This window comes from Zalophus californianus, chromosome 2, assembly GCF_009762305.2.
Source record: "Zalophus californianus isolate mZalCal1 chromosome 2, mZalCal1.pri.v2, whole genome shotgun sequence".
Classification (NCBI taxonomy): Eukaryota; Metazoa; Chordata; class Mammalia; order Carnivora; family Otariidae; genus Zalophus; species Zalophus californianus.
In genome coordinates this window covers 121,544,978-121,571,516 of record NC_045596.1, presented here as the reverse complement: position 1 = coordinate 121,571,516, position 26,539 = coordinate 121,544,978, and the positions used below count along the sequence as shown (strand labels likewise).

General features: G+C 43.8%; 2 protein-coding genes across 7 annotated transcripts in view; one reads left to right on the top strand and one right to left on the bottom strand.

The window, feature by feature from the left end:
* The window catches only part of ZNF827 (zinc finger protein 827), a 172,183-nt gene that overhangs the window by 140,607 nt on the left and 5,037 nt on the right, over nt 1-26,539 (top strand). For 3 of the 5 annotated variants that reach the window (XM_027599359.2, XM_027599358.2, XM_027599360.2), the window contains exons 9-13: nt 12,069-12,206; nt 13,675-13,846; nt 14,910-15,076; nt 23,224-23,415; nt 23,776-23,953. In XM_027599359.2, the coding sequence (XP_027455160.1) occupies nt 12,069-12,206; nt 13,675-13,846; nt 14,910-15,076; nt 23,224-23,415; nt 23,776-23,953 (847 nt within the window). Of the gene's footprint in view, nt 1-12,068; nt 12,207-13,674; nt 13,847-14,909; nt 15,077-23,223; nt 23,416-23,775; nt 23,963-25,632; nt 25,701-26,539 lie in introns of all 5 variants that reach the window. The other 2 variants (XM_027599361.1, XM_027599362.2) reach the window with 2 other exon arrangements.
* Nucleotides 3,783-26,539, bottom strand: part of C2H4orf51 (chromosome 2 C4orf51 homolog) — a 73,653-nt gene continuing 50,896 nt past the window's right edge. Inside the window, exon 5 of one of the 2 annotated variants that reach the window (XM_027599369.1) lies at nt 3,783-3,895. In XM_027599369.1, coding sequence (XP_027455170.1) covers nt 3,887-3,895 — 9 coding nt within the window. In that variant the 3' untranslated portion in view covers nt 3,783-3,886. Of the gene's footprint in view, nt 3,896-23,992; nt 24,185-26,539 lie in introns of those variants that run through there. The other variant, XM_027599367.1, reaches the window with a different exon arrangement.

Sequence of the window (26,539 nt, the reverse complement as noted above, 5' to 3'; positions counted from 1 at the left end):
ATATTTAAGATCTGTGTAAAGATAGAGGAGAAGTAGAGATGCTTTCAAAGATGACCAAATCAGAATGTATAAGTAAAGTACGTATATACCACCTACAGTAATACAGGACACATAGCTGGAATATATTGCATTTTCAGTGCAGTGGAAGGAAGTGCCAGTTTGTCCAAATCTGTTATTTGATTTTTTAATAGTTTGGTCCATAGCTGAAATATTACAATTGATATTTTTATATTTAATTTATTTGATTTCCATTCAATTTTCAAATTGAAATGGAAGATACTTTTTTTTTTTTTTTTTTTTTTTTTTTTTTTTTTTTTTTTTTAGATTTTGCCTGTTGCTGAACTACTTTGGAGTTGTATCATTGAGTATTATCTGTTTCTTCACATATTTTCAGGCCAATAGATATTTACATGTCTGGTTTGTGAGCCAAAAATCCATTTTTTTATTCTTTCAATCCTGAAATGATTAACTAGAAGTGGCTTAGATTTTCCATTTATTTCTGTTGATAATGATAATGCCCTAACTTTCATATACAAGCTCAATTCTTCAGACCCCTTGTGGTTAGGATACCTGTTTGGAATAGGATTAAATTTACTTTAAACCTTCCGCAGTGTATTCAACAGGGACACTGGTGTTCAAGGCAGCTGATAAGACTGTGTTTTCTTCTGAGACCATAGAATGCAGTGACACTTGCCACCTAGGAAAGAGAAAAATGAAACACATGACCCTGGCCTCCGTAAGACCTGGTCCAAATCAAGGTCATCAGCCTATGAAAATCTCCAAGCCAGCAGCTGTCAGCCTTTTTCTACTTTGATACAGAGACTAAAGATCCTTCACAAAAAGGAGTGGACACACCCAGAGGGTTACTGCAGTGTAAGGGAAGCCAGAGATTACACGTTCCTCTAGGTTGAGTATCTTGGGTTCAGATCCTGGCTCTACCTCCGAGCAGCTCTGTGAAAACAGGCTGATTCCTTAATGGTTCTGAGCTTTGATTTCTCTCATCTATAAAATGAAGATAATAATGAGACCAATCTTAATGTATTGTCGTGAAGATTCAGTGAAATAATGCAAGCAAAGGACTTAGCCTCCGCACCGTGCCTGGTACAAAGTAAGTGCTAAGTAAACCTTAGCCTGAGATATGCGAACTTTTGACAATGATATTATTATGGAGATGGCCTGATATGTTTATTTTAAAAATAAAACATTTGCCAACTCTGTTACTTATTATTCTTGGTAACAAATTACCAGTGCTGCCAATCACTATGGCATACTTTCATAGGAAAATACTAACAATCTTTTCCCTTCTCTCCTGGCTGACAAGGTATTTCCCGATCCTCTCCTTGATCCCCACCTGGGGGGAAAATCATTAAATAAACCAACGAACAGAAATCTCCACCATTTGAAAACACATAACTCTGTTTAATCAAATAGCATTTCTGGGTCAAGGAGAAAAATATTTGTGATCAGTGTTGCCTTAAGATGTTAAAGCTGACATCAACTAACATAAATTTTATAATGTGCTAAAGCCCAAGGTCAAGAAAAAGGCAAAATAGAAGAGTTATATTTTCTATTAATACAGAATTGAATAGATTAGGAGCAGAGAGAGAAGAAGACTAAAAATTTGAAACTGGATGCAGTCACACAAGAATATTAGTGTCTGGGAGCTGATAAGGGCTTTAAGGAAATTTAGAAATCTTTAAAGGAATGGATGATATGATCAAGGCTTGTCCATAAGAAAAGAGGACTAGAATAATTGAGAATACCAGTGGATTCCAATCTTAGTGAAGAGAAGTGCAGAATCCCTAGAGGCTTACTTGAATAATATTTGGAAATGGCTGTGACTCGAATTTTAAAAGAAACATACTAAATATTTTTAAAGTACTGTAGAAGTGTGATGCATAGCACATCATATAATTTTAGGAGTAAGTGGACATTAAAATCTTCGTACCTTAGGAGGTATTTTGAAAGTCTGAATTTTCATATTTTATCGTATTCTGCTGTTTTCCTTTAGTTGATTCATCCCCACATCTATTCAGTAAATACATATTGAGCACCTAGTTCAACACTAAACAAGAGAAAAAAGATCCCTCTTTTTGCCCAATTCTATTTGCCCAGACAAGGATAATGTCTTTTTCTCAAGATGTTCTCATATGGGCCCATACTTCCTAATAATTCATAGAAGAAAACTCTTTCAGAGTTAAAGATTTGCCATCACCTAATACTCAGCGGGGTAGCTCCACACTTGAGTGCCTGTTTTTTCCTTCCCTGGGAAAAGTTGGAAGAATAGTCATTATAGGGTCTTATTCTGGGGCAAGTGAAAGCTGACCTAACAGGAATTTGGTAATTAAAATCTACGTAATCGGTGCTCAGAGTTTTGATACGCAACAAGCCGCCAGCAGTCAAGAGCTAGGAAGGAGCTGGAGGAAGTGGGCAAGAGAAATGAGGTGGAAGCTCTGAGTCCATCATTCTGCCCATTTAGATCCTGGGGGAAGTGTGTGGGTTGCCCCAATAAAGACAGACTTGTGTTTGCGATAGGCTGTCCCTTACTAGCTGGGTGACCTTGAATTCATTCTTTGACCTCCTTAAGCCTGCTACTCCTTTTTTTTTTTTTTTTTTTGGTAAAATGGGAATGGTAATATCAGCAACTAATGCATAGTGCTGTTATAAGGTTCAATATAATATGTGTAACCTGCATAGTACAGTAGCTCACACAATGGTAAATCCTCCATAAATGTAAGCTATTGTGTTAATTATGCATTATCTCCTTGATATACTTTTAACAAACTCTGATACTGTTTTGCATAATGGAGATAAACGGCCAAAATGGGGTGAAACTAGTTACACAGTTTAAGCCTTTATCTGTTACAGTTATGTTCAGCTTACCACAGTGACAACCGAATGGGCATCTGGGATTTTTGCACATAATAAGGAATTCCGAAATAGACAGGATAGGGCTGGGGTGGCTGTTTGAGGACCCAGCCTCCTTCTAATTTTCTGCTGTACCAACCCTTATTAGATGCCTTTCATCTGTATGGTTGAAAGAGGGCTGCTTTACCTCCAGACATCTGAGGAAGAAGAGCCCAGGGTGAATGGCCTTTTTACAAGACTGTCATTTTTTCAGGGAGTGGGGGAATGTCAGAGACTCTCTACCCAGGAACTCCTACCTATATCTCATCGGCCCAAACTCTGTTTCCTGCCTAGCCCCTAACTGCAATGGAGGCTGGGAAGGGAAGAGCATGTTTTTAACTGGGCACATCACCACCCTAAAAATAAAATAATTTGTAGCTCTGTTAGATATTACATAAGCAATCAGCAGAGTCTGTTACAAAACCACAAGAAGGACATAGCTCCCAGACCTGATGGTTTTCTAACAAAGATTTAAAAATGTCCTCAACATTAGGACATTCTGACAACATCTGCTGAGACTTTAAGTCCTACTACCGTCATGAAGAAGAGAGATGATTGCTGATCTATGGATTTGGCAAGATAATAACTGAAGTCCTTTAGATGTGACTCCTGAATCAATATTGTCTGTTTGCCTTCACATTGCAATGTAGAATCAGGTTGCCATTTAGTTCAACAATCATGATCTTGGTGATGTGACTGTCTCATGTATTCAATAAGCACTTGTTGAGGACCCACTGATCTTAGAAATGCAAGTAAGGGGAAAATGCAGACACAGCATCCAAATTCCCAGTGGATTTTTTTAAAGGTTAAGTTAGACAGAGGTGACAGAAGCTGGCAGTGATGCTCCATGTTTGGATGCTTAGAGAAGTTCCCTGAAGTGTTCAAGTTCTGTGTGATCAGCCTCACTGGAATTAGGGGTACCAAGTCCAAGCCGTTTTTGATCACCAGAGGATTCAAGGTCCAGTTTTCTTCTATTGACTTAAATGCCCTGCACAAACAAACAAACAAACAAACAGATTTAGGAAGCATTTATGATTCTTTACCAGCTTAAGAGATTACAAGTCAACCAGTAAGGATTTCATTGAGGCTAACTGTTGCCCAGCACTAAGCAAAAAATGTCATCCAACTTTTTCTGAGTTGTTCCCAGGATGTTTACTAAGAACCAGTTTCACAAACCGTTCATGGTTATAGACTTTGGCATTGATTTCTCAAGGCTGAAAGGAGCCTGAGTGAGACTGTGGGGCAATTGCTTAAGTACTTTGGGCTTCAGTTTCCTTAAAATGTAAGAAGAGAACTTTGGAGAAGAGGATCCTTAAGGTTCTTCCCTGACCTAAGGTTTGAGGCAGGATGGAGCCTTCATAACTATGGAAGTCTTGATTCTGGTTCTCAACCTTGATTCAGGTACAAGTTGTGGGGTGCCCTGGGGTGGGAGAAGGCCTGGAATTTAGGCCTTGGTTTCTTCCTCATGGAAATGTAAGAGCTGGATTCGAAGGAATCTGTATCCTCTACTTGATCTAATGTTGATCTAATATTGAGTAGAGTAGAGTTTGATAGAACTCCCTCCCAAATTCTACCAGCTGGGTTTATTTCATGGAGAGTTTTGGAGAAATGCTTGATGGGTTTCATCTTCCCAGCGCCTGTGCGTGGGCTCTCCTAAGTTTGTTAAGCAGTAAAGTTGGAAATGAGCCTACAGAAGGTCAAGCCTGTGAACTCCTATGCCTAAGAAGCACCACCCAGTGTTTTTAACTGGTCACAGATTGACCAAAACGATCACTAAATTCTGCTGTCCTAGCTGATCATTGAATTGAAGTCTTGACGGGCAGAAAATCCCATGCTTCGGGAGAATGTTTGCAATGGTCCTTAAAGGGGATTTGGTTACACAAAGACCTGCAGAGAGGTGACCCTGGGGAACCTAATAGATCTGGTAGGACTAAGTTACCCTAAGTTGAAGGGACCTTTAAAGAAGAAGAAGAAAAACAAACAAACAAACAAACATTAAGGCTATAGAAGAACTGCAAGCACTAGAGCAAAGATGTCACCTCCCCCAAAGAGTCCTTCACCACAGCTGACTCCTTAATTCACAAGCAGCCCTCAGAAGGTGGCAGCTTGTTTTAAGCAGAGGCCTGCAGAGCTCATGAAACCAAAGGATGGAACCCAGAGGGCCCGGATCTAACCAGATAATCACCTATCCAGGATTCTGACTCTAAATGCACAGGATTTCAGAATTTCAGTTGAGATCGGCCTTGAAACTTCAGGCTTGACAATGAAAGAAAGAAATGATCAAAATACCATCTGTCATAATGGAAAACGCAGGCGGCCCCAGAGCCTCTTCCTGATGCAGCCGCCAATGCAGATTTAGTCAATCTGGACAGTTCTTTATGCCTTGAGGTCACATTTTGGCCAATCTTTTGCTTACGGCTTTAACCAAATAAAGCCTTCTCCTCTCTGCATTTCTCTTGCCAAAGTCAGGTTGAGAGATGGTTCTTTGAGAAGATTGTTTTGGCAGGAGATACAGAGATCTTCTCACACAGCAAAACGCACCAACAAAGCCAAACAGTTCACCAGTCGGGGGCCAACTGATGTTCAAATGGAAAAGAAGCAAACTCAAGTCCTTTCCTTTGCCCTGCTTGTTCTTTTTTTGGTATGGTTTGCTGAGGGGTGGGGGGGGGGGCTTCTTTGTTTGTTTGTTTGTTTGTTTACCAAAAATGTGCCCCAAGTGTCAGTGAAAAGCCCAAGGGAATTTTCTTCAGGAATAACTAGTTTACCTCAGAGGGAAATGGCTTTTAGGATTTTCCCATCTGATCTTCCTCGTGTTCCTTCTTTATTCTGACTCTCGACATACTACAGTTTCTAACTTCTCTGTGGCTGGAAATATTCTAGGCTGACACTTTCAAAAAGAAAAACGGAAAGAAATCCTAGTGTCTGTGAATTGTTGCTAAATCTGCACATGTCCACTTGTAACCAAGAATATTAAACTCAGAGCCAAAGAACAGGAGGAGAAGAAAAATCCCTTCCTTGTTTGTTGTAGACTTTGGCATGGATCCCATAAGGCTTGGAGGAGCTTCAGTGAGCCCGCGGGCCTGAAGTCTCTGCTCTCCCAGAGGGCATGAGCCAGATTACCTGGGGTAATTTACTTCTCTAGGCCTCAGTTTCCTTATAAGTAAAAAGAGAACACTGAAGGAGAAGATCCTTAAGGCTCCTCCCTGAACTAAGGTTTGGGGCAGGATGGACCCTTCTTTACTATGGAAACCTTGATGCTGGTACTCAACCCTATACAATTTGTGGGAGAGGGACTGGAATGTATGCCTTGGTTTCTTCCTCTTGGAAACGAAAGAGATGGATTCGAAGGAATCGGAGTCATGTACTTGAGCTAATGTTCCTTGGAGTCTGTCAGGCTCCCTCCCAGATTCTAGCAGCTGGATTTATTTCATGGAAATTTCTCGAGAAACACTTGTTGGGGTTCGTCGTCCCAGGACCCGGGCATGAAATGAAATGGTGTGTCCCCTTGGATCACTAGGTCATAAGAGGCACAGTTTGGCATACCGTCTCTTGGCCATTAGGCCTCATTATGAATGAGGGACCGCAAACAGGAAGAGCCAAGAGCCTCGTATTGGGACTGCTAAGATGGTGACTCTCCTTTCACTCGGATCCTGTTTTTCCAACTGTACCATGGGGATAAAAGGGCTTGCTGCTATGTATGTATTTATGTCATGTAAAACAGAAACCATTTTAAGAAAGAGGGAAAGTCCCAAATGATATTCAAGACAAAAGTCACATGTGGGAAAGTAGAGAGAAAAACATCTGATCAGATAAAACTGAGTAGTCAGGGATTTGTGGAAATAATTAATGGATATCCTAGGAATCAGAGCCTAAGACGATGAAGATAAATAAAATGCTTTGTAGGAGACAAAATCCTCTAAGACTCTCTATAGAAAAAGGTATCATTAAAGGACGATTTTGCTCTAAAAGAAATGAAGAAAATCATTAGTCACAGCTACTTAAGATAATGAAACAAATACTAAGGGATATGGGAGTAAAGATGAAGAAGAGCAAAAAGTGTTTTAAAATAATACCTATATTCCAAACTGTTTCTTGACTATTAACAGTTTAAAAGAACAGTTACTATCATGTGGAATTTTCTGCTAAATGTTATATTTCAATAAAAAGTTTTATAAAGCAAATTCCTTATGAATCTAAAAGAAGCTAAGTTCTGTTTTTTAGCAGAATATTAGAAGGTAATTGAGGTGGAAATGTGCTCAGCTGGCTGTATGCTTGTTGCTACTAATAATGAATGTGAAGAGTTCTTCACAGGGTGCTAAGCTTCTGGGTTAACTGATCAACAAAGTCTGCCAGAGAGTTTGTCTTGAAAAGAATAATCTTCTGGCTTATTATTATTGGGAGGAAGTAAGGATATAGAACCTCTGGGGTATGGCTCAGACCCGCAGATATTTTCACTAATAAAATCCTTAAGTCACAGTTCTTGGGTTGAGTTAAAACACCTATTCAAAAGGCAAGTAGCCTTATTTTCACCCTGAATTGGCCATAAACCTTAACAAATGCCGTCTCCAGGCCTCAGTCTTTCCCACTATAAAAGAGTAGTGTTTATTCCCTGCCTCACTTAGATGCTTCATTCAGTCATTCAGTTAGTCAGCACATCTGTACTACACACTTGTTATGTATCAGGCACTGTGCTATTGCTGAGGACACAGAAGTCAATCACGTAGAACCCCTTCCGCTCGATGACTCACGTTCTGATAGGGAAGGGGGGCATTTACCGAGCGCTGCTGCGTGTTGGACTCACTGGCTGCTGTATGTGAGAAAGATGTATGTAATATAGAAGATATGTCAACAAATAATATAATAGGTAAAGTGGTGCAATGACAGTATTCTTAAAAGTGCTTTGGGACAGAGGAGGGGAAACGAGTCATTCTGCCCAGGGCCTGGGGAATTGGGGAAGGTTTTACTGAGGAGATGAAATCTGCACGGGGCTTGACAACGAGGCAGACTTGGTTGTCCAGAACAAGGGCTGGGATGGGGAGGGGTTTCTGGTGCAACTGATTCAAAAGCACTGAGGGCTTCAAAGGGACTGGTTCATTTTCCAAAAGGACAAGCGGCTCACTCTGCTGAACATTTGGGTGTTTGGGGGTGAAGTGGGGAGCTGAAGGCGGGAGTTGGTTGGAGAAGGATTGTGAAGGATTCTGACACTCTTCAGAAGGCACTCGAAGGAGCCTGGCCTGGAGGGGCCATTGGAATACAGGATAAGACACATCAGATTTGTGCCTCCGAAAGACCATTCTGGAACCAGTGAGGGGGGCTGTTGGAATGGAGAGGGGCTGTTCAGGAGGCTTTAGCAGCAATCCTGGTGAGAGGTGATGACTCGGTTCCGGCAGAACTGAGATCCCAGAAACATCTTTGAGATATTTGAGATCTTTTGTTTGTTCGTTTCCAGAGTTTTTAAAAAATCAAATAATAGAAAAACTTTACATAAAAATATGTCAATCTTAACATAATAAAATTTAAAAAAATATGTCAGTCTTAGCTTCCACAGTGTTGTACACACACACACAAATCAGAACATGAAATCTTTTTGTTAAACTTGCAGCCTATGACCGCAGTGATAGCCACGCCAACTCAGTCGGGTCCCAGGACAGCGATGGAGCTGGGTGTCTGCATCTATGGACCAGGATACCCGCTGCTGCTGTCCCCACAGTGGTCTCCCTAATGTGGGGTTACAGTCACTATTGCTAATTCACAGAGACTAGTGCAGGCCTACGTATCCGTTTTTATACATATTTCTTTATCAATAGGCTCAGAATTTAAGTATCGTCAAATATTTTTTTAAAGATTTTTTTCTTGTATTCATTTGAGAGAGAGAGAGCGTGCCAGTGAGGGCACGAGCAGGAGGGAGGGTCAGAGGCAGAGGGAGAAGCAGGCTCCCCGCGGAGCAGGGAGCCCGATGCGGGACTCGATCCCAGGACCCTGGGATCATGACCTGAGCCGAAGGCAGACGCTTAACCGACTGAGCCACCCAGGCGCCCCAGGATCATGAACTATTTCTGATAATGGTCAGCCATCAAGAACAAGAGACAGAAGGAGCTACTCTGTTCTGGCATGCCCCTTGAGAGCCTGCTGACAATTCTCAGGGGTAATGCGGGCCAGTCCTGCTTCGGAAAGGCAGACCGTAGACCTTCCCAAGCTTGTCCTTGCTAGGTGCTCATCACATTCAGATCTCCATCTAGAACCAGAGGGACAGCTTTTGGTGACTGACTGTGACAAGAGAGAGGGAAGCAGGAATCCAAAAAGATTCTGCAGTTTCTCACATGGTATTGGAGTGGCCCCTTGCACAAGCTTCCTTGCAGTTCCATGAGGAGAGGAGCAGGCCCATTACCTTGGTGCTTGTTTTGTCAAAACAATGCTCCCCTCTGCACTGCCCTCCACCACCTGGAGCCTCACCTGGCTATGATTTCCAGGTCATGTTGTGGGCCAGCTGCAAAGGGCCTGTGGTTCCTTGTTCCCGCCTGTGAAGTGGAAGCAGGTGGCTGCTCGTGGGGAGAGGAGCTGGTGTAGACAGGGCTCGGGTCCCGGCCGGGTCCTGAAGCCTCTGGCGGCTTCACTGTGACTGGAGGGTGTGCTTCCCACCTTTGCTGCAGCAAATATTCATAGTTTTAATAGTTTTCTAAGGCCCGTGGAGGGAAGTGGCCTTCTTATGATGCGTCAACTTCTCAAGTGTGCGACTTGACACTTGAAAGAATTATTAGGAGACTTCTTTATTTTTAATTGCATCAACTTGTTTGGTACGTGACCCAATTAATTCATCCTTGTTGTGAATGTTATTGGAAGACCCGGTACCCTCTTGACCTCTCCTTATAAGTATGACTGGTGCCCTCCTTTGAAGCACCATTTTGATTACACACTTAAAAGGAACTACTAAAATACCCTCTCATGGCTGAAATGGCCACTGCTTGCTTGGGCTCAAGGACGGTCATCTGAGAGTGGTTCTTGTGTCCTCCACAGCTCAGTGGCCAGGACCTCACTTTTCGTCTACCCCCTTCCCCCCCGGATTCTGCCCCTTATCCCCCGCCCCCGGGAGGGTTTTAGTCCCACCATCCTGCTTTAAGAAGACTGGCTGTTCTCCCTGAGGCCCAAAGAGCTGTGTTTTAAGAAACACAGATAAATCAGTAAATGTGCCTTATCAGCATTGGGATTGTTGGCAGGTGCCTCAGAGCAAACAGGACTGCGATGCCCCCATCATCCCCCACCCCCCTCCCCGCCAGACATACTCGTTTTGGTTTCTGCTCATCCTTAGATTACACTATCTGGCAAATCCGCATTCAAACAAAACCTGGTCCCGCCCACTCGCCCAAATGCAGGTGCAAGCCTGTATCTGGGGTGCAGTTTTAACCAAACTGTGGGAAATAAAGTTCTCCCTTCTGAGGTCTCTGTCCGGTAGTCTGAGCATTTTCATCTGCATGGATCTTCCGAAAAGTTCTTTCTACCATTTAATTATCGCCGCTTGGCATCCGGTTCCATAAAGCAACATCTGGTGTGCTTTAAAGAGATTCACGATCATTTACCGAGGTAAAGGACAAGCTATCAACTCAGTAAATTGTCTTGTTCTTCAGAGTGAGACCTTTAAAGGCCTCTTAGTGGCCCAGACAAGGGTCCCCTTCAGTCCTTTTTGGTATTCTCTCTGACACCTGTCTCCTTATATTACTGTAGAAGTTATGTCTGTGCAGCCCATTTAGAGTTCAGTGGGAAGAAACAGAGATGAGAAAATCGTAAGGAACCCTGCGGATGATGATGAGAAAATAAAAACTTTTTAAGATGACAAGAGGATGTATTAATGTCCACACATCTCAGTCATGGCTGTGAATTATGTACAGATAACTGGCAGCACTCATCACTTTCCCTAATTGGATGAGACCTTCAGGGAAATTCTAGTTGTGCCCTCCTGCCTTGGGGAGTGTTAGGTGGAGTAGCGTCTGCGTCCATTGAGTTTGCTATGACAAAATACCACAGACAGGCTAGCTTGTAGTTAACAGTAGAAGTCTATTGTTCACAGTTCTGGAGGCCAGAAGTCTGAAATCAGGGTGCCAGCACGGTGGGGTAGGGCCCTCCTCCAGGCCCCACACTGCCCACTGCCCGCTGGGTCTTCACATGGCAAAAGGGGCCGGAGAGTTCTCTGGGGGCCTCCTTTATAAGAGGCTCACCCCCATTCATGAGGCTCACCCTCGCGACCCCGTCATTTCCCAGGGTGTGACCTCCTAATACCCGCACCTTGGGCATTAGGGTCTCAACATATGAATTTGGGCGGGGGCGGGACACAAACATAGCAAGTAGGACGCAGTTGTCATCACCGAGTCTGTGTAACATTAGGTTCCTCGTTAAGGATTTGGCACAACCCAGAACATAGGGCAAAACTTTTCTTCAGAAAGGGCAGTGGAAGTGCATTTCCTTCAAAGGATTGAACTATTTGTTTTCCCATCAGAATCCGAGATTTAGGGGCGCCTGGGTGGCTCAGTCATTGGGTGTCTCCCTTCGGCTCGAGCCGTGATCCCAGGGTCCTGGGATCGAGCCGTGATCCCAGGGTCCTGGAATCGAGCCCCGCGTCGGGCTCCCTGCTCCACGGGAAGCCTGCTTCTCCCTCGCCCGCTCCCCCTGCTTGTGTTCCCTCTCTCGCTATCACTCTCTCTCTGTCAAATAAATAAATAAAATCTTAAAAAAAAAAAAAAAGAATCCGAGATTTGGCACTCTCTATTTACCATCTTGTGGCAAGAGTGTGCATGTCTGGAGTTTTAACATGCCACTCAACCATTCGCTCACTTAGCAAATATTGAGTACCGGCTGTATACTGCATACAGTGCTAAAGCATGCTACCAACCTACTGGAGGGTTTGGTTGGCTGACCTTTAGTGACAGAGAGAGAAAACACTGGAGACTCGGCTAGAACTGGAATCCATTTGCCACCACAACTTTCAAGAACAGCCTTCTTAGAAACAGGAAATGAACACAAAGACCAGAGGTTACTGGGACTTACTGGCAGTTACCAGCCACATTCTTCAGAAGGAAGCCTCTGCTAAAGTTCTGAAGAATATTGACTAAAATGAAATTTGTTCATGATGCCTTGTTTACCCCTCATGATGCTTTGCTCTTTTGGCCCAGACACAGAAAAGATAGTACTAGAGGCAGGAAACGGATTGCCATCCTGGAAATTCAATGACCAGCTTTTCCCGTGTGACGTGTGTGGAAAAGTGTTTGGCCGACAGCAGACGTTGTCCCGACACCTCTCGCTGCACACAGGTGAGTCAGGAACTCACTCGGATGCCTTTGACACTCTGGATCACCAGCTTCTCTCTTCTCAAGAAGTTGAGTTTCTCTGAGAGAATTATAACAGGAAGTGGCGGAAATGTTTCTGTCCTGACCATTCAAGCCACTGTACCTGGCCCGTTCAAAGAAGGCCCTGGAAACGGTTTTTATTTATATTGAAAGTAGGATTGGTGAGAAAAGAGACACATGTAGGTGTATCCGGGTAAAATTCCGGCACTCTGAGCACCATACCAATCTCATCTTGAGGGTGCGGGGGATGGGGCTGCCCCCCCCCCCCGCCCCAGTCTCATTGGTTTCATCTTAGCGTGGTAAATGGGAGCCGCTGATGGGGAAACAGTTGCTATCTTTACCTTCATGTAATAGTAGAGAAATGTGCTTGATTCTGCGTGTTGCGAAAGGGAAGGCAACCAAATTAAGGAAGGATAAAGGTGGAATAAATAGTAACTTAATTAATGCAACGAAAATCAGTTCCTTCTTCCCGGAAAGAAAGAACTGTACTTTATCTGCACCGCAGGGCTCCTCCCCTAACCCCACCAAGTCCCGGGCCGCCAGCACTTCAAATGTGGGGGACTATCTGTAGGAATAATGCTGATGCCTTATATTTTGTTGGAGAAAAACTTCATTCCTCATTCTCTGCTGTGAAGTAGATAAGACTGGGTATTCTTTAAAGCCAAGCCTAGTAATACAAAGTAAGAATCAGGGATAGAAAATGAACTTGCTCTTGGCTTTTTCTGCCCCCGTCGGCCACCTTTATCTGCACAATGAAAGCAAAGCCTGCTCCTTTTACTGTAATTTGCTTGATGAATCGAATGAATTCAGAATGCCACTCTGCAGAGAGTCCTGAAACGTTGTCAGTTTTACGAGAGGGTTTTCATTAAGAAATAAATTGGAATTTTTAATTTTAAAATGAAAATTTCCCATTAAATTATTTCACATGAGTCATTTTTTGCCACCTTTAATTTCATTAGTTTTTGATTTCTTGGCTGCTGTAGGCCTGGAGCTTAGGGAAAATGATGGGGCTTCTCTTACACCAGTCCCAGAAAGGCTGTGTTACCCTCCCCTTTCTCCAGCCAAGCACCCACCCTCAGCTGACACGTGGGGAGTATGTGTGCGCACACACACTCACACATACACAATATTCTTTTAGCCCCCGTGGGGCTCCCCTTAGCAGGAAGAAGGACCTGTGGATGTCTAAGAAAAAGCAGATGGTCCAGTTGTCCTGGGACTTGCTTTAATCTTTGAAAGTGCTGATGATAAATACAGCAGTGACCTGCTGGATAGAGACTGTTAGATACTTATAATTCCTAGGGGTTCCCTTGGTCCCCATGTGAAATGAGATTTGAACCCTCCTTTCCTGGAGAGCTCTAAGCGGCCGCTTGCAAGGTGTTGGGTGTTCATTTTTAAGAGCAGTTTGGGTTGTTTCCCTTTCCTTTCCCCACAGAGGAAAGAAAATACAAATGCCACTTGTGCCCATACGCGGCCAAATGCCGTGCAAACCTGAACCAGCACCTGACCGTCCACTCGGTGAAGCTGGTGAGCACGGACACGGAGGATATCGTCAGCGCCGTCACCTCTGAAGGCAGTGATGGGAAGAAGCACCCTTATTATTACAGGTGAGCGGTGAATGGAACCGTGCCCAACTTTCTGGGAACACTCCCCGCCCGTGTCTAGGGCCTACGTGATGAGATGTCTCTCCTCAGTCACAGTGCAAACCTTCGTTGTAATATTTGCTCTGCTTAGACTGAACCCAGAAGCTGCGCTGACTCCTCTCTTGGCCTGGGTGGCCCTAGTAGAATTAATTGAAAGGGAAATGGTCTCGGAGGTGGCTCTCTGGGCTGGAGCTCCAGAGAGCGGCAGGGCTCCTGGGATTATGAGCTTTTAGGTTTGTGCAGCTGGGAAGTTTCCATCTTTGTAACAGAGCACCTTGCTGCTCCCTGAGAATTGTCCTACGGAGAAAAAGAGTAGGAAAAATAAATCTGAAAACTCAGGGGAAATTGCTCTGAAAGCATTGCATATTTTCCCTTGGTCGTGTTGTCTTCAGTACCTGGAATTTTATGTTTCCCTTCCACATTTGACCATGAATCAGTATTTGGTTTGGTTGCTATAAAATCCCAAGGGTCAGCATCTTGCCCAAGAGGCAGGCCATACAGATTGGGGGAAACTTGCTTTTGTGTGGAACGTCTCCACGGATGGATGGCTTCTATTGGGAACTGTCATAGACAGGACTTGCTCCTGCTTGCAGTGCCAACCGAGGACCTGCATGTGCCTTCATTGCTACACCGAAGGTTTCCAGAGCCAGAGAGAGGCTCACTGGGTATGCTGGGTGCTCCGAATTTATCAGTGTGTCAGCACCGCTAATATCTTGGCAAAGCTGCACCGCATCTCTTTGCCCGAAGGAATCAGTAAGGTGATGTGTGGCATCTGGAATCTGTAATTTTTAATTAACTTTATGATTATGATTATAGCGTGTATGGGATTGTTATGTTATGCCGGCACTTAATCCGTTTGGCACGGTGACTACTGCAGAGGCATCCCAGAAAGCCGAAGAATTTTCTAATGCAAAACGTTTAGGCGGGAGGAAAAACGTGTGTTAGAGTCCAGTTTTCTGAGTGGACCGCAAAGTATCACTCTTCTCTCTCCCCCCCACCCTTTTTTTTTTGTCGTCCCCTCATATAGCTGTCATGTGTGTGGATTTGAGACCGAGCTCAATGTCCAGTTTGTCAGCCACATGTCACTCCACGTGGACAAGGAGCAGTGGATGTTTTCCATCTGCTGCACCGCCTGTGACTTTGTCACCATGGAGGAAGCAGAGATAAAGGCTCACATTGGCACCAAGCACACAGGTGACCATCACTGTCGGTCCTTCTCTCCTCCATCCCCAACCACCCCAGGGTGCTTGCCCACCTGGCAGATGGATCATCATCACCGGGCGACACGGACCTCTCCTTCCTCCGAAGGAAGGACTTTCCCAGGGTAGCAGAGCCACGTTGCCCAGGGTTCGCCTTTCATTTAAGGCTCTTGCCATTCTGGTTAACGTCTTCCTTTTCATGATGTTAACATTGTGACTTCACCATGCAATTATCCTCTCACAACTGAGGGTTACAAATGACACCAGTGTGGAGTCATTAAGTGAGAATGAGGAGGAGCCCCCCCACTCCCCTCACCCCCCTCCCCGCCCCCCCCCCCCCCGCATTTTGTGGTGCTTACAGATTACAAGCTGATGTTGCTAACGGCCAGCCCTGGGTGTTGGCTCAGCCACTGGCATGATTGGTACTTGAAGGATTTGGGTAAGGGGAATTTCCCGGACAGTTGTGCTGACCACATGCTCGGCCTAGAAGGAGCTCTCTGTGCTTTAACCGGCCGCCTTGGTTCCGTGGTGCCGACAGCAATAAAAGCTTGCTTTTGTCGTAAGTTGAGCAGCTATGACTTGGAGGTCTGCAGAGAGCCCTTATGCTGGGTGAGAAGGTGCCATTTTTACAGTTGGTTATCTGGCTTTAACCACATTAGCACCGTGGGCAGCAGGTGAGCTGGGAAAGCCATGTCAAAGACAAACTAAATTCAACATTTCTGGAGTGGCTAATGAAGGGAAAGGCCAGCCTCTCTTCCATTTCCACTGGCTTTTCAGATATTCTTTTTTCCCCTCTTTTCTGTGACTCTCCTATTCTTCTAACCCTCTCCACCCCAAGTGTGTCTAAACCCAGTCAAGAACCTTCTCTCCAGGCCACAGCCCCCCTACCACCACCCCACCTCAAGGAAACCATAGAAACCATAATGGCTGGAAAGCAGTTGGATATAGAATCACTTCATTGTCATCGATAGAAACTTCACATTCACAAATACCCAATGCAAACACATTCACTGCCACTGGGAACACAGATCTTGTTCCCTCTGAGGTGGAGGGGCTCCTTGTCTACCTGGGAAGAATATTCCCATTTGTTACCACAGAGAGCCAGAGTGAAATGCATTAAGGAAGTTGATTTTTAATACAGTAGAAGCCTTTAACACTGCTGCTATTAGGGAATAAGGTTATAACCTTTTTATAGGCTTTTTTTAGCCAGGGAAACTAACAGAGCTTGGTGGTTTTTTGTTTTGTTTTGTTTTGTTTTTCATAAGGGCCAGATAGTGAATATTTTAGGCTTTCAGGCCATACAGTTTCTGTCACTACATTCATTGGAATGAGCTGAAATTTGAAAGTAGAGTAGACAATACACAAAAAAGCAGGCCTGGCAGTGTTCCAATAAAACTTTATTTACAAAAGCAGGAGGCCAGATTTGGCCAAAGGACCCCTTTTAGAAGCTAATGGTCTTCACAGCGAGGATTTCTTGCATGCAGTTGCTGTTCTGAAGTGTTTGAATTTGACCCAAGATATGTCCATCTAAATCTGTTAATTAATAAGCTGTATAGTTATAAAGTTATGATATAAAGCAGTATATATGCTATGTAATACATATTATACTATATATCCCCGAGAATAGGAAGCTTATCTAAGTTGCCATTGTCTCTTGAGCACCTAGGCCAGTGCCTGCACCGTGTAAGTGGGGAGTAAATGTTCATCCGGTAAATGATTATATGTGTGCAAGCACATTTTCACACATCTGTGTGTCTTAAGCAAGAAAATTATTCCAACATGGCCCTTACTGAACCCTGAGAGTCTACTGACTTATGCATGTAATCTATGTGGAAGAAGTTACTTGGGATGGAGGGAAACACACTTTGAATTCTAGATCCTAGTTCTAGACCCCATGTTACCATAAATAGCACTGCAAATGTAGAAACTCATTTAACTTCCCTGGGCCTTCATCCATTCCTTGACTTTTTGAACGTGCAGGAGATGCCCAACAGGCATAAGGTTCTCTAATTCTGTGGACCTTGTTCTCTGATATGATTTACCTGTCATAGGAATGGGCACCTTTTATTTCAGTCCCCTAGGAAATCTGCAATGCTTTCTTGTTATAGATGTGAAGTTGTGATCTACAGAATGAGCTTTGTCTCCCACAGAATCCCTGTGCTTTCTATACTTCCTTCCCGGCTACTCTTACGCGGGGCACACTTGTGAGCAGGGTGCTGGGTGGGTATCTGAGGAACTGCCCTCTGTTTAGGTAGTTTCTTCCCAGTGACCCCTCCTTACCCTCTTGCTCCCACTCCCTCGCTCTTTGTGTCTGCAGAGAACAAGGGAAAAATATTCCCTCTGGTGCTCCTGATGTCCTCGATGCAAATTTTGCTGCAATGTTTAAATGCTGCAGTAACAGCACTGAGGAACCTGAATAGCTATTTGGAAAATACAACCATCAATACTTTACCTCACACCGACACCAAAATAGATATCAGACGACTTACATAATCCCCGTTAACAAATCAGCCCTAGAAAAGTTTGAAGAAAATAGAATGTTTATCAGACTTCCAGAGTGAGGATTTGTGAAAGCTTAAGTGATTCAAGAAATGGCAAAAGAGAAGAATCAAGAGATTTGAGGCATAAGAATATCTTCTTCTCTTTGCAAAAGAAAAGGAAAAGAAAAGAAAAACAAAACCAAAAAACCAGTCTGAAAAGTGTGTTTGTAAAAATGACAAAGGCTGATACATTTACTGCATAGAAAATTTGTATAAACTGGTAAGAAACCCTTCAGGTCTCTAAGTGAAGAATTTATAAAGGACATAAACAGTCAATACACAATTAAAGAAATAAAAGCTAACCACTCGACAAAAGGAAAAATATTTGACCTCACTAGCCATCAAATTAAAACTCAAGAGTGGCTTACGTTTCACCGATTGCATTAGGAGTGTGTTTTACAGCATTACCCATGGTCACTGGATGCTGCTGATACTTTTATGGCCATGACCCTACAGAGTGGGAGAACTTTTGAAAACTACTTAGGTAGTATAGACCAAGAGGCTTGAAAATGCCTGTAACTCCGTAATCCTTCTTCTGCGAGTATCTCCATAGGGAAAAAAATCAACCAATGGAACATTAATTTTCTTTTTTTTTTAAGAGTTACATATGATTTGTAACTTTCTTTTCTTAAGATTCATTTATTTATTTTAGAGAGAGCGAGCGTGCGAGTGAACAGGGGGAGGAGCAGAGGGAGAGAATCCCAAGCAGACTCCCCACTGAGTGCAGAGCCGGACACGGGGCTCAAACTCACAACCCTGAGATCATGACCTGATCTGAAACCAAGATCAGACACTTAACTGACTGAGCCACCCAGGTGCCCCTAATACTATCATTTAAAACCATTAATTAATAATTATTTTCATAAATTTTGAGAGCCAACTATGTACCAGCATGGGAAAATACAGTGTTAGTGATTGTTATTATTATTTATAAATATTATATATTATATTTTATAATAATAATAATAATAATACATTCTTCTATAATGCATGCAATGAGCCAGGCATTGTTCTTGGTGCTTTATATATAAAAACCTATTTAACCCCCACAACAAACATATGAGGCTGCTGATATTAACCCCATTTTTAAGATGAGATCACTGAAGCACTAAATTAAATCCTTTCTCTTAAGTCATTCAGCCATCAAATGATACAGGTGGCATTCAGACTCAGGTATTCTGGGGGCTCCTGGGTGGCTCATTCGGTTAAGCTGCTGCCTTCGGCTCAGGTCATGATCCCAGGGTCCTGGGATCAAGCCCCACGTAGGGCACCCTGCTCAGTGGGGGAGTCTGCTTCTCCCTCTCTCTGCCCCTCCCCCCCAGCTTGTGCTCTCTTGTTCACTGTCTCTCTCTCTCTCTCTCTCTCAAATAAATAAATAAAATCTTAAAAAAACAAATCAGGGTGCCTGGGTGGCTCAGTCGTTAAGCGTCTGCCTTCAGCTCAGGTCATGATCCCAGGGTCCTGGGATCGAGCCCCACATCGGGCTCCCTGCTCCGCGGGAAGCCTGCTTCTCCCGCTACCCCTGCTTGTGTTCCCTCTCGCTGTGTCTCTCTCTGTCAAATAAATAAATAAAATCTTTAAAAAAAAAATCAAACTCAGGTACTCTGGATCTGAAGTCCTTATTCTTAACTACTATGCAATTAGCGACAACAATTTTAAAATAGATATGCTTACTTCTAAAAAAATTAAAAGTACATCAAAAATGTAATGGTGTTTATATTGAGGCAGCGAGACAACTGGTAATTTTTATGGTCTCAATTTATCATTTTGTGTCATGTTAGATTATGAAATATTTAGGTTTTTTTCAAGTTCTCTTTAGCTGGCTGTCCTAATGTATGAGGTTGCATTACCTGAGCACGGATGTCCTTCACCAAGAATCTTTGTGCTGCTGAAAGTGAATGACCCCTTGGATCACAGTGAGCCATGGACTGAATTGACAAGGGCACCCTGGCTCACTCCCTACAGAGCCAAGGGAGATGAGGACTGAGAGCAGAGGAAGCGGTGTGGGGTAGAGATCACAGCTTGAGTGGACTGGGCTATTTCCCCACACCGGCTCACAGAGCAGCTGCACTGGCACTTGTATGGTTTATACATTTATTAACGTAGACAGCTCTTCCCAGTGTCTTAAGCCTCAGGGTACTTGACACTATTGTTAAAGATGGTAATTAAAATGATAGGTTTTAACTCTAAAAACTAATTTAAAATAATCACTTGCAAGATTCTATGGATAAGACCCACCTTAGAGGATGGATTTGGTGAAGCAATAGACTCAGGGCCCCTACTGAACATATTCTGTTTGTCTACAAAATGTGACTAACCTGGTTAAATATTTAAATAAGAGACTGGCAAGGATGGTGCTAGCTTTCACTAGCTTCCTTGTACCAAGGGGGGTCTATACTTTAAAGGCATATTCCCTCCCTCCTTGGTCAGTGAGTGAGGTCACATAGTGTCTTTCCAGGAACCAAGTTCAGTCCTGCTAGGAACAAGATTTTTAAAATTGTAAACTGAAGTAAGCACTGTCTTCCCTGGATATAAGTGCAGTTTTGCCGAGAGCAAGACTTGGAAACATTGCAAGAGGGTAAATATTTCTTCCCTTCTCTTTTAAAAAAAATTTTTAAATTGGACAAGTAATTTATGGTCATTTTAGAAAATTCTGAAAACCAAATAAAAGAAAACAAACATACCGCTGATAATTTCACCCACTAGCTGTCACCACCATTACAGCTTTGTTTACTTCTGGACTTTTTTATGCTTATATATAATATATGATTTGTTTTTTTAAATCTCCTGATAAAGAAAGTTCATTTCTAGAGTTTACAATCACTAGATTACTTAATTGACTGATTTGAAGGGAACTGACACACAGTCTCCCTGTATTTCCTACCCTAACCTAAAACGATGGGGCTGCTTCAATCTTGTTTGGGGAGAAATGACATCTTAACAGTATCAAGTCTCCCAAACCATGAACAGCGTAGAACCTTCCAGTTATTTGGGGTGTGTAATGTACATCGTTAATTTATTACAGTACATGTTCGAGTGCTACTGTACCTTTTCATGTGCAGTGTAAGATCCTCACAATAGCATACTTCCCTGTCTCCTCTCCCAGCCTTTATGCTATCACTGTAATATTTTACTTATTTATGTTATAAACCCTCTATGACATTATTCTTTTTTAACAAAATTACTTTGATTCTCTTTTAGAGAGATTTAAATAAGAAAACTCAGGTATTTGGCCATGGAGTTGACATTTCCTGTGCTCTTCTTTTGTGTAGATCCATTTTTACTTCTGGTGTCATTTTCCTTCTGCCTCAAGAATTTCTATTTTTTTTCTTAATTATTTATTTATTTATTTGACAGAGAGAGACACAGCCAGAGAGGGAACACAGGCAGGGGGAGAGGGAGAGGGAGAAGCAGGCTTCCCACGGAGCAGGGAGCCCGATGCGGGGCTCGATCCCAGGGCCCTGGGATCATGACCTGAGCCAAAGGCAGACGCCCAATGACTGACCCACCCAGGGGCCCTCAAGACTTTCTTTTAACATTTTTTGTAATTCTCATCTGCTGGCGATGAATTCTTTCCCCCTTTTGGGTGGGGAGGGAAGCTTCGTTTTTGAAATCCATTTTTACAGAGTATGAGATCTCAGATTGACAGCTGTTCCCTTCAGCACTTTAAAGATGGCACTCCACTACTTCTTGCTCACATTGTTTCCCGTGAGAAATCTGCTGTCATCCTTATTTTTGTTCCTCTACACAGAATGTATCCTTTTTCCTTAGGCTGCCTTTAGGGATTTTTTTTTCTTTATCACTGGTTTTGATATCCCTTGGTATAGATTTCTTCATCTTTCTTATGTGTGTGGTTCATTTTGCTTCTTGGATCTGTGGGTTTATGGTATTCCCCAGTTTGAAAAAGCTTTGGCCTTCTCAGATTTTTCTGCCCTTCCCACCCCATCAGGGACTGCAGTTAAATTTACATTAAGCTACCTGAAGGCATCCCACAATCCACTGATGCTCTTTTCATTTTTATGATTCTTTTTTCCCTCTGTTTCATTGCAGATAATTTCTATTATTATTACCTTCAAGGTTCACTAATCTTCTGCCATGTCTAAATTGCTGGTAATCCCATCTGGTGTATTTTTCATCTCAGACGTTGTAATTTTCATCTCTAGAAATTTGATTTGGATCTTTTTTATAGCTTTCATATCTCTATTTAACTTTTTCAATATATGGACTATAGTTATAATAACATTATGTCCTTATCTGCAAATTCTAACAACTGTGTCAGTTCTGGGTCAGTTTTGACTGGTTAATTATGCTCCCCATTTTAGGTTGTGTTTTCTTGTTTCTTGGCATGCCTGCTAATTTTTGTTTGGATGTCAGACATTGTGATTAGCCTTGCTGGGTGCTGGATATTTTATATTCCCATAAAAATTCCTGACCTTTGTTTTAGGATACAGTTAATTACTTGGAAAATTTGACTCCTTTGAGTCTTGCTTTTGTGACTTGTCAGGCAGGTCTGAAGCAGTGGTCCAACTAGGGCCAATCATTACCCACTCCTAAGAGATCTTCTTCAGTTTCCTACCCAATGCCGTGGGAATTGTGAGTGTTTCTAATCTGGCCAGTGGAAATAGCAGTGTTTTCTGAGCCTTTCACATGGCTTTTTTTCCCTCCAGTCTTGGGGGGTTTTCTCACACATGTGCTCTGATCCCTACTCTGCTGAATGAATACTCATGGGGGACCCCCTGCAGGTCTTTGAGTTTTTCCTCTGTACTGCTCGCCCCCCTCTAGCACCCTGCCCCGCCAAGTCCAGCAATGTTGATCTCCCCAGACCCTTAGCACTCTCTCCTCAATTCAGTGAGCCTGATGGGCATTTCCCCACCCCTGCACTGCACCCTGAGAAGTAAACTCTCTGAAGGCAGAGAGTGGGCCACCTCTTTTCTTTCTTGTCTCCCAGGGATCACTCTTCAGAGCCTGATGTCCAATGTTGTAAAAACTATTTTGGGGAAAAAACGACGACAACAACAACTATTGTTTGATATATTTTGCCCGGTTTTGTTTTAGTTGTTTCGGTAGCAATGGTAAATCCAGTCTCTTGACACTTCATCTTGAGTGGAAGCATTAGTCTCCTGACACTGAATTTTAATGGCCTCCCAACTGGTTTACTCCTGGGTTTGAGGGAGAGTCCAGTCCATGAAGAGCATGGATCCTGGAGTAGGACCAACTGAAATCTCTGCTCCACCACTTCCTAGTGTGTGACTTAGGCCGAGTTACCCTGACTGTGCCTCCCTCCCCTCATCTGTGAACCAGGAGTGCTAACAGTTGTGTCTCATTGGATTTTTGAGAAGATAAAATGAGATACTGTGTTCAAAGCATGACAGAGTTCCCAAGTCCCACAAGTCATCATTGTAGATGAGGGGACCTGGGATCCCAGTAGGTGCCCTGGGAGAGCTGGGAACCTCACCCTGTCTTCCCTGAATGATGATGTAGCCGCGAGACCCCCCCACCCCCCCACCCCTACTTGCTCTTATTCGAGGGTTATCATCTCCTAAATAACAGACCTGGGTTTTTGGGGGGGGTTGTTTGTTTGTTTGTTTGTTTGTTTTTTCAGGAGAAGACAGGAAGACCCCCAGTGAATCGAATAGCCCCTCTTCCTCCTCCCTCTCAGCTCTGAGTGATTCGGCCAACAGCAAAGACGATTCAGACAGCTCTCAGAAAAACAAGAGTGGGAATAACCTGCTGGTCATCTCTGTCGTGCCTGGGAGTCAGCCCTCAGTGAACAGTGAGGAAAAGCCAGAGAAAGGTGAGGGAGGAGTGGGTTGGCCTGCTTAAAAATAAGCCCTCAAGGGGAGTGATGTTGGAAAACAGACAGTAGGCCTGGGAACAGTATAATGTTATCATCGCCTCAAATTTGTATTTCTTTTGGCTTGATTTGCATCCAAATATGGGGTGGATGGATGGGCAGTGTGACATTGATTCTGGAGCTGTACGTTTGACATTGATTCTGGAGCTGTACACTTGACTCCTTTTGCCACAGAGATGCAGGGAACGGTGCCTGAAAAGGTATAGCTGGGGAAGAGGAGAAACAGGGGGTGTCTGTCCCCCTCCTGCCCTCCTACCCCTCTGCCCCATGCACCCGTACACCCAGCTCCCGTCCTTTCAGGGTTCGAATGTGTTTTTTGCAACTTTGTCTGCAAGACGAAGAACATGTTTGAGCGCCATCTGCAGATACACCTCATCACCCGGATGTTTGAGTGTGACGTGTGCCACAAGTTCATGAAGACACCTGAACAGCTGCTGGAGCATAAGAAATGCCACACTGTCCCCACCGGTGGGCTCAAGTAAGGAAAGCAAGTACAGAACCTTTTACTGTGTTGTTATTAAACACCCTTCCCCGCCCCTCCCCCTCCCCCCTCCCCTGAAGATTTTGGGGTCATGGAGAGGGAGAGCTTGGCATGGGGCTAGTCAGTCAGGCACCTCTGCTACCTTTAGCCGGATATGAATCAGACCTGTTCCCTGGGGGGGTCAGCAGACGCAGCAGGAGAATCCATTTCACAAATTCCCCAGGATTCCTGGCAAGCAAGAAGACATGTTGGAACAGCTCAGCATGCAGGGGGTAGACTCATCCTACACTGCTTGACTTTGGTTCGGACTGGATTTTATGGACTTGGGGCTTAGTGTCCCCGAGCGTAAATCATTACACTCTCACAGCCCTTCACTACCTGTGACTTATTTTTTTTAGATGATTTGCCATGTATCTTTTAAACCAGCATCACAACAAGCCCACCTGCACCCTACCCCCAAATATTGGATCCTTGCCTTTTTGAACAGACAGGAGGCAGTGTTTTTCAGATAGAGATCACGTGCCTCATGTCTTCCTGCAAACATGCCTTATTCCTTCCCAGGAACTGCGATTGGGATCTCCCTGGCTAGCCTTCATGAGATCTGACATTTCCAGTCACATGTTACTCACAGATCCCCAAAGACCTAGACAACAAGCACCATCATTAACTACTATTTGCAAGAGGCCCTCTGGTCTGAAGTGAGACCCATCAGTTATTACCGAACGCATGGTGTGTCTGGCTTGATAATAGGCGCTGAAGGGCAAACGAGGAATAAAATATAATTTCTACCCTCAGGAAATGTATGTCCTAGCACTACCAGAATTTATTCTTTCCGGTGATTCTGAAATCAGCCCCTGTTCACAAGGCACTTAGGACCTAGTAGAGAAAGAAGCATATGTCGTTGAATACAGAAAGACACACAAGTTTCAAGGCATAATTATTCATGTTTAGCTGAAATAATCATGTCATTAAAAGAATGAAAATTTATATTTTACTTGACACAAGGGGAAAAAAAAACCCTCTTGTTTTTAAACATTTTTATCTTTGAAACTCACAAATTGCCAGAGAGGTTGGCATGACTCTCCTGAATGGGCAAGGGATGGAGAGACCCAAAGGGACCCTGGGGGTCAAGTGTTGGAGGTAGGCCAGGGTTGACCCCTCTGCAGGCTCCTGCCTGGTCAGAGGCACCTTCCTCAAAAACTTTCCCAAACAGAGGAGTCAGGGAGCAGCACACCTACTGTCAAATTCCATTTTGTTTCACTCTTGGGGCACTTAAGTGGGAGGGGGAGGGAATGCCTGTAGGGATGGGGGAGGGGAGATTATAATTCAAGACAACCAGTAAATGGGAAATGCCCAGCAAGAGCTTATTTGGGGATTGGATTTGGTTTGTTCCCACTGTCCCTTTCTAAATACTTGTATACTCTTATTTAAAAAAAAAGGAAAAAAAAGCCATGTATTTCTGTGGTTGGACTAGTGCTCATTGCCTTTCCCAGTAGCCCAGTCACACCCATTAACTCTGCGGCCCCTGCCGGTTGTGGCTTTGTCAGTTAGCCTTGCCTTGGGGACCTACGGAGTCCCAAGCCTCCGACCCACTGGGGAGAATGCACAGTGAATGCTGATGCTTTTTGCCGGTCCAGACACTTCCCGTGTGGTGCTAACGGTCCCCTGTGTAATAGTTTATGTTCTAGGATGACCAAGTAGAAGAATACTTTGAAAAAAATTGATAATGCCTTCTGGCTATACAGTGAGTCTTTGTTTTGTTTTGTTTTGTTTTCCCTTTGCCATATCAGAGAATTGATTTGCCTGAGAGAGTGTCTTTACGATAAATAACGGGAGCACGGAAAACCCTTAGCACTTTGCCTGAGCAGCGAAAGAAAGATTGAGCTGTGGGTCACAGAAATGTTCTTAAAATGAAACAGACTGCCGATGTCTAAATTGCTTTTCTGTGATGGAACTGCTTGTACTCTATATCCTGTTCATAATGCAGATCAAATAAGATTATACTATTATTTTTCTTTTGCCGTAGCTCAGGACAGTGGTGAGTTTCAGACTCCTCTAGGTAAGGCCCAGCTTGGCGTAGGGGTTGTGTGTGCACCTGACCTGGGAATGGGCTTTATATTTCTCTCGTGTGCACTCTTCTGTGAGCTGAGGTTCAAAGGCTAACGGCGAGCTTGGCGCTGAGGAGCAGTGCACGGTGCACTTGGTTGTGTTGGGCTCTGCTGAACACCTCTCCAAACCCTCAGAGGACAATTCACTCCAGGGCCCTGCCCTGGCAGGTGCCAAGCCAGAGCTGAAGCAGCCACTTTTGCATTTGCATTCTTTTGGGAAAGAGAGCAAACACGCTACAGCTATCATTTCAGCCACCAACTTGAGCCTTGCAGCTTCCAAAAGAGAAGCTCAACAGAATTTGTAAACATGCCCTCACTGCTCCTCCTAGCCCCTCTGGACAGCCAGGAGGCTGGGGGGTGGCATAGCCTCCCTGCATAGGATGGAGAAACCGAGCCACGGAGAGGCCCAAGCTTTGTCCCGGGGCATATCCAGCTATGGCCCGATAAAGGTGACGGAGCTGGGACCAGAATCTGC